Consider the following 7,263-nt stretch of genomic DNA (forward strand, 5'->3'; position numbering starts at 1 on the left):
CACAGGAATGTGACAGGACTTTTCTTTTGAGCTTTAAGGGCCGCACGAAGCAGTCGAATGACGACAATACTAAGGTTGAATGCCCCACCATGAATCACGGCTTTATCTTTCACTAGCGCATTGATTTTCCGTAGCAAAACGTGCGTTTGAGCTCCATGCCGGCCATACAAACTGAAAGTTCCACAGATACACTCGGTGCAACGTATAATGGTCGGCATGTAACAAGGGTTAGCTAGATAAAGAGCCCTTGGGTGCCCGACTTGTTCGAGGTCGGCGCATAGTCAGTGTTGCGTTGGTCGCTGCGGGTCGAGCGCGTCCGGCTTTCTGCCGCGTGGATCGCCGCCGCCTTGGAGCCTAGATTATCGGGGGTGTTGCAGCAGTGGCAGGGTTTCAGTCACGCACCGCCAACGTTAATGGTTGTCATGACAGATTCCGCCATCGCCGACTGGGTGTCTTGGCTAAAGGCAAAGCCGCTGCTGCGGCGCGAGAATGACTTGGACGACGACATGCTCTACACCGATTTATGGTGAACAATGAGTGGTGACCGGAGCGTTTTACGTGGCGGCTGAGGCTGCTGCTGTTCCGCGAAAACCGGTTGAGGTAATCATGGTCATCTTGCAGGTGGCGCTGCGGCAAGGACGCCACCGTGCTGTTCTTGTCATTCATGGCTTCGTAATCGCCAGACTCGAGCTCCGTTGGACTCTCTGTCGACTTGGGCATCAGACCGAGCACGTATTTCTACGAAATAGGCGGCGTCAATCGATCTGTTGCATGAACACAGTTGATGGTACTTCTTGGACAATTTGCCACAAGAATGGGTAGAACGACCGTTGGAACGCCATCCAAGAAAAGTGGCGCAAGAGACACATCATGCAAGCGACAGGAATCACGAGCCAGAACGTTGAGCCTATTGAATACAGATCATGCCCATGGTCCCGTGTCTCATCGTACCGTTGAGAGTGTTTTGGGTCGTGCCATAGTCCGAGGGCGAGAGCCAGTACCAGACAGACTCAATGTACAAGGTCGCCGGGATGTACGAGAGAACACCAAGAAACCAGAGAACGCCGCCCCACACCGTCCACGACGACTGCATCGCGATGATCTACGTGCGTGGAATAAGTTTGCGTGGTGGGCATGGCTGTACCTTGAGGTTGCAAACAAAGACGACGAGGCAAAGATCAGGATTCCGTACTGCTGGATGTTGGCGGCGCCGATACCGTGCTCGAGCTGGTTGTAGCCGTAGATAGCGAAGACAAAGATGACGGCCGACTCAAATACGGCTGCACAGATCCACTGAAAGAAGACGCGTGTGTTGAAAAGCTCGCCGTTCAGGCCGACGCGGTACAAGGCCGGGAATTGCGCGCCAACGCTCCACGGAACGTCGTAATCAAAGACGCCAAGCACGATGATCGGAAGCGACGTGAAGCAGAGGTTGTACAGCTGGAACGCGACCTCGGAGTAGGCCTTCTGGCCGGACGAGCCTATTCCATCTCAGCACCGAGTGCGTTCGCAAACGCCGTACCAGTCGCAAAGAGGTAGTAGTACTGCGCGAGAACCATGACAATGTTCTTGTAAAACATGTACCCCACGAGCTTGGACATGCGAATGTAGTTGAGGCGGCCGTGGTGGAGCAGGAGCTTTTCCAAAAAGTAGAACTGGCCGATCGCGTAGTCGCTCGAGTTGACAGCTTGCATGCCTTCCTGGCCGCAGATGCCGACGCCGATGTGTGCACGCTGGATCATGGCCACGTCGTTGGCGCCGTCGCCGATCGCGAGCGTCCTAGACATACCCATGAACGCTGCGAAATAGGTGAGAGAGACAAGATACCGCGCTTTGAGGTTGTTGCTGCGGACTAGGGCGACGACTTCAGCCTTTTGCGACGGGGACACGCGGCAGCAGACGACGCTGTCGCAGCGCATGGCCACCTTGAGAAACACCACGCACGCGTCGATATTTTGCATGACGAGCTCAAGTGCGTCGCCATCAATGACGAGCGACCGGCGGACGCCCGGATTCGACTCGACTGCCGCCCAGCACTCGCGTAGGTGCACCGCAATCGCATCCAAGTCTGGGTACTCGTCCATGTTGAAGATGTACTGCTCCATGTCGTTGTCCATGAGCTGGCACGCGTACGCGATGTTGATGGCAGTTTCTTGCTTGTCGCCCGTGAGCACCCACACTTTCATGCCGGCCTCCATGAGGCGTGCGATCGCACGGGGCACGTTATCCTGGAGCTTGTCTTCAATTGCTGTCGCACCCAGGAGAACGAGGTTCTGCTCGATCGCCGTCATGAGCCGGTCGATGTCGTTGGCGTCACCGCGCTTTCGCTTTTCGATCTCGTCGAGCGATGCGCACGCCGCCTACGGTTGCAATGACAAAACTACAAGAGGTTGGACGCAGAACGTACGCGGTAGCGTTGGGACCACTGCATGTACTCTTCGCGGCTGATCGTCTTCTTTGCAATCGTGAGCGTCCGGAGACCGTCGTCGGCAAACGCTTCGAGCTGGCTAAATGTGGCTGCGATCATGTCCGGGTCGTTCAGGCTTGACGAGAGGAGCGGCGCGATGACATTGTCGGCACCCTTGGTCAAGAGCAGATACTCGCCTCGTGGGTCCTTCACAACGCAGCTCATGCGCTTGCGCTCGCTATTGAACTCGAGCACGTCGCAGACCTGGTACTCCCAGAGCTCGCTCTCGCCCTTGGCGTGAAGAAGCGCCTTGTTTGTGATGCGGATGCGGGCGACACCAAGCCCACGGGACTCGAAGGAGAAGCCGAAAAATTTGGCCGCCGAGACGAGCGCTTGTTCATCAGGCGACGACGCAGAGTATCTATCACGGTACACCGAGTGAGGGCATGGAGATTGACTTGAGTTTCGAACCGAAGTCCGACTTGGCCGTGCTTGTCCGTATATTCTTCCGGGATCACCGTGTGGCAGATCGCCAGATGCAGGAAAAAGTCGGCCTCCTTGGATAACTCGACGTTGTCGTTGAGCGGGATTGTCTATATATGTCGAGTGTAAGACCATTCGTGTGCAATTTGCAGTCGTACGTTGAGCTTGTTGTGGAGGCGCGGATCTTCGAAATTCACGTACGGAATCTGAGTCCCGGGCTTGACGACGGACGAGGGCTCCGCGACCGGAACGCCTTTGCGCTTGAGAGCAGCACGACCTGCGTACAACACCATTAGGCCAAGGTGGACTACGAATACATTCCAATATCGACGCACCAATCTCGGTCGTGCCAAGACCGTACGAGACGCCGTTGATCGAGCACTTGCGAAACTCCATGACGTTGCACGTGAGGGTGCCCGTCTTGTCCGAGAAGATGTACGAGATCTGGCCGAGCTCTTCGTTGAGGCCCATGGTTCGAACAATCATGCGCACGTCTGGAGCAACGATTCAGAGACGCATTCTGAGACTTCCAGCAACGTACCGAGAGCTGCATAGTAGACGTCCATGTCCCACGCCATAAAGATCGCTTGCAGAAACATGACGGTCGAGATGGTCACGTAAAGCGAAACGGGAATCATTTGATACATGAGGAGGAAGTAGCCACCGCACGCCACGATCCTAATGCGAGTGTGAGTATTGGTCGCGTTCGTATAATCATAATACCAGCGACTGAAGCCCGCGTATTTGTTCGTGTCAAGGTAGCACGAGTTGTCGTCGGCATGGCACGCATATTGGTTGAACGATTGCTCCTACATACAGTATTTCGTTTCTGCATGCAATGCTTTGACAAGAAACGGACCCAGGCATACTGCGTCGATGCAGCGATAGCGCAGACAAGGAGAAGCATGAGCAGCAGCCACTGGATCATGACGTTGACTTGGTCGTTGATCGAGCTCCACTTGGCCACGGGCTTGGACGCGCTCTGCATGATCTTCGTGTCCGGACCAGTGTTGAGCACGAGGCCATACATCCACTCCGTGTTGCGGAGCTGGCAGCCGCGCAAGAGGATGTTTTTGATCGAATGGGTGTCTTCTCCATGCCGTCGACAAGGACAGTGCCCGAGAAGCGGCTGATAGCTTTGTTGGGTTGCTCGCACTCGACATGGCCGTGCAGTCCAAGTATCTCAGCCTCGGTTTGAGCTTCGAGCGTCGTTTCAAGCGCCTGTCGGAGCTTAAGGTTCGTCTCGCCGTCGAGCGACTTGGTTTCGACGTAGCAGATGCCGCCCTTGTTGTCGGGGTCATTTTCGTGCACAGCGGGGATCAAGAGATCGGCTGGCGCCGTGTCGCGATTTCCAAGCTTGACAATGGAGCCAACTGTAAGGTTGGCCCACAAGATTGCCTCGAGGCTGCCATTCGCCGCCACGACTTGACACTTGGCCGAGTTGGCTTCCTCGTCGGCAAGGTGGCGCCGACGGTCTTCGATGATCGCAAGCACGCCATCCACCTAGCACGTTGACGCCTCAAAATGAATGCTTTATACGTGTGGCAGGCGAATTACGGCGAGGATGAACAGGAGTACGGGCAGCGACGACGGCAACCTATGGCACGCGTTAACCACCTTGTTTTTCGTCCAAGAATACGTACCCAGCAGTGTTGGTGATCGCCGGCACGCACTGGAGCACGGACACGACGAGGAAATACGCGTTGGCAAGCTTCTTGAAGCTCTCATAGAGGAACTTGGGCAGGAAGGACCATGCCGTGTACTTGGACGTAATGACGACGTTCGAGCAGAAAGGCCCTTGGGCCTCAGCACCGCGTGGGTTCAAAAGCACGTGGCGAAAGTCGCTGGCTGGTGGCGCAGCTTTCGGCGAAGCGGTCGCTGCCTGGTACGGAGCGCCGGGCGTCGTGTCGCCGGCCATTCTTGCGAAGTCAGTGCGCCGATGGAAACTAAACTCAAGCATGTGTCACGTTTGTATGGTCCCGACTCGCGCGCTGTGATTGGCTCTTTTGCTGCATTTTATACGATTCGAGCGATTTGTTTGCAGCGAAGAACGCGGAAATTTTCCCATTGGTCGCTCCTCTCACGACCATGCATCTCCAGTAATACTTGGGATGACTGCCACGGCCATGCGCGCGATCCTTGCGTGGATTGACGACGTTGGTGCGCGACATGTGCGATCGTCATCCAGTTCACGCTAGATTCGCCCGCGACAGACGCAACGACGCGCATTCTTTAGTTAGTCGCTTCCTCCCTCTATTCTAGTCGGTGAAACGACGAAAGGGCGGCCGCACTTAGCGCAGAGGGATGCAAGGCGCACTTATGCGGCGCGGCTTGTTTTGCGGCGAAATCCGAAACTCCTGCCCAACGGTCGGCGGCCTAATTCGGGCCAGTTGCCTCTTTGCGCCGAAGAAGAGAAGACGATGGGCGACGTCGCGGAGCTCAAGAAGAAGTGCGAGGGCCTCAAGGACAAGATCCAGGCGGTGCGCAGCCAAAAGTCCAACGGCGGCTTTGAGAATGACGGCACCAAGGCGATCCCGGCTGCGCCCAAGTGCCGCCGCGTGCTCAAGGGCCACTTTGGCAAAATCTACGCCATGCAGTGGGGCGGCGACTCATCCAGCCTTGTCAGCGCGTCTCAGGACGGCAAGCTCATCGTCTGGAACGCCATGACGACCAACAAGGTCCAGGCAATTCCGCTGCGGTCGTCCTGGGTCATGACATGCGCGTACGAGCAAAAGCAGCGCAACATGGTGGCATGCGGCGGTCTCGACAACCTCTGCTCCATCTATCACCTAGGGTATGGCATTTGCACCGCCACCGACCGTGGCCTCACGTTGATGTAGGCAAGCTCAGGTCATGCGAGCCGCGAAGGAACTTGCAGCCCACGATGGCTACTTGAGTTGCTGCCGCTTTATCGACGAGACCAACATTATTACGAGCTCGGGAGACTCAACATGCATCCTCTGGGGTACGCATTAAGATCGAAAGCAGAAAAGCGCACGATGTGTCCACCTCTAGATGTGGAGTCGGGCGAGGTCAAGACGACTTTTAAGGACCATACAGGCGACGTCATGTCGGTGGCCATCAGCGCGCTTCACCCAAACATGTTCATCTCTGGCTCGTGCGATTCAACAGCCAAGGTGCTACTAGACTCACAATTCAGAGAACTACACCCGTGCTTGAAAGGTCTGGGACTTGCGCGCGGGCAAGGTCACGCACTCATTTCATGGCCACGAGTCGGATATTAACTCGGTCGACTTTTTCCCCAACGGCACGGCGCTTGGCACGGGCTCGGATGACTCGAGCTGCCGCCTCTTTGACCTACGTGCGTACGGCGAGGTCAACAACTTTTCGAACGACAAGATCCTATGCGGTATCACGAGTGTGTCGTTCTCCAAGTCTGGCCGGTTCCTCTTTGCGGGCTACGACGACTACAACTGCTACTGCTGGGACACGCTCAGCAACACGGGCCAGCACGTGTACCAGCTCACGGGCCACGAGAACCGCGTGTCGTGCCTCGGGTACGCAGCATCGCGATATGCCACGGGTCCGTCTGACAAAATGCTAGGGTGAGCCCGACGGGGCAGGCACTCTGCACGGGCAGTTGGGACACATTGCTCAAGGTGTGGGCCTAATCGTGCCAAGCCACCACTGCTGCGACACCAACGAGCGCGCTTGTTGAATCGCTTGTGCATTATATCATCATTCTCTACGTAATCTATACATATCTTTAAACGTCGGAGCGGCGCGGGATGAAGAACTTGCGGCCCGCAGCGCGGTTGGCCGCTATCTGGCGCGCGCGCTCCTTGCGCATGGTCATGAGCCCATGGTGGCTCATGGCGTGAATCGCATTGGGGTCTTCGTCGAGCAGCTCCGTGTACACGCGGTATTTTTGCGTGAGTTTGCGCAGGTTGAACGCGAGTTTCGGGTGTAGGTTCAGGCCAAGACGGTCCATCTCTTCGAGCGTCGAGAGCGCGCTGCGCAGACGGTTCTGCCGGGCATAGTAGTCGACGAGGTGTCCGTAAAAGTCGGCATCAGGTGCGATGCCAGCGGCCTTAGCCTCGCTGATGAGCGCCTCGGCGCGCTTGATGCGCTTGGCGCGCAAAAACATGCGCATGAGGCTTCTGTACGTGAGTGCGTCCGGTGCGAGGTCCTACGTTTGGCGTTAATGATGGAGACGTTTCGAGTGAGTGACGTACGTGCTTGGGGAACTCGGTCGCGACAAAGTCGAGCGCGCGCTGGATGCGCAGGGCGTTCGTGAGCACGCTAAGCGCGGCATTGAGAAGCTCGGTGGAGGGTCCATTGGCCTCGAGCGCGTCGTCATAGATGCGCTGGGCCGTAGCGATATTGTCTTCCTGGAACGACGTGAAATTGTC

At 56.6% G+C, this 7,263-nt stretch overlaps 3 protein-coding genes across 3 annotated transcripts in view; 1 reads left to right on the forward strand and 2 right to left on the reverse strand.

Annotated features, from left to right (window-relative positions):
- Positions 1–232: 232 nt before the first annotated feature.
- Positions 233–4,849, reverse strand: SPRG_04622 (hypothetical protein; the record flags this gene model as incomplete). The annotated part of the gene is made up of 18 exons (XM_012343032.1): positions 4,534–4,849; positions 4,448–4,487; positions 3,998–4,393; positions 3,750–3,938; positions 3,432–3,699; positions 3,226–3,384; positions 3,049–3,167; positions 2,879–3,000; positions 2,408–2,828; positions 1,828–2,360; positions 1,523–1,779; positions 1,218–1,481; positions 1,145–1,191; positions 952–1,102; positions 792–907; positions 559–738; positions 403–511; positions 233–354 (listed from the first exon to the last, which is right to left on the reverse strand). The coding sequence occupies exons 1-18, from the start codon at positions 4,806–4,808 to the stop codon at positions 233–235; spliced, it is 3,768 nt and encodes a 1,255-aa protein (XP_012198422.1). The 5' UTR covers positions 4,809–4,849.
- Positions 4,850–5,279: 430 nt separating this feature from the next.
- Positions 5,280–6,629, forward strand: SPRG_04623 (guanine nucleotide-binding protein subunit beta). The gene is made up of 5 exons (XM_012343033.1): positions 5,280–5,684; positions 5,731–5,855; positions 5,906–6,027; positions 6,074–6,408; positions 6,456–6,629. Exons 1-5 carry the CDS (start codon positions 5,311–5,313, stop codon positions 6,520–6,522), a joined length of 1,023 nt encoding a protein of 340 aa, XP_012198423.1. The 5' UTR covers positions 5,280–5,310; the 3' UTR covers positions 6,523–6,629.
- The window catches only part of SPRG_19668 (hypothetical protein), a gene marked incomplete at both ends in the record, with an annotated part of 4,584 nt that continues 3,938 nt past the window's right edge, over positions 6,618–7,263 (reverse strand). The window contains 2 exons of the mRNA XM_012343235.1: positions 6,618–7,040; positions 7,087–7,242. Of these exons, the coding sequence (XP_012198625.1) occupies positions 6,618–7,040; positions 7,087–7,242 (579 nt within the window). The remainder of the gene's footprint in view (positions 7,041–7,086; positions 7,243–7,263) is intronic.

Source organism: Saprolegnia parasitica (genome assembly GCF_000151545.1).
Source record: "Saprolegnia parasitica CBS 223.65 unplaced genomic scaffold supercont2.12, whole genome shotgun sequence".
Lineage (NCBI taxonomy): Eukaryota > Oomycota > Saprolegniomycetes > Saprolegniales > Saprolegniaceae > Saprolegnia > Saprolegnia parasitica.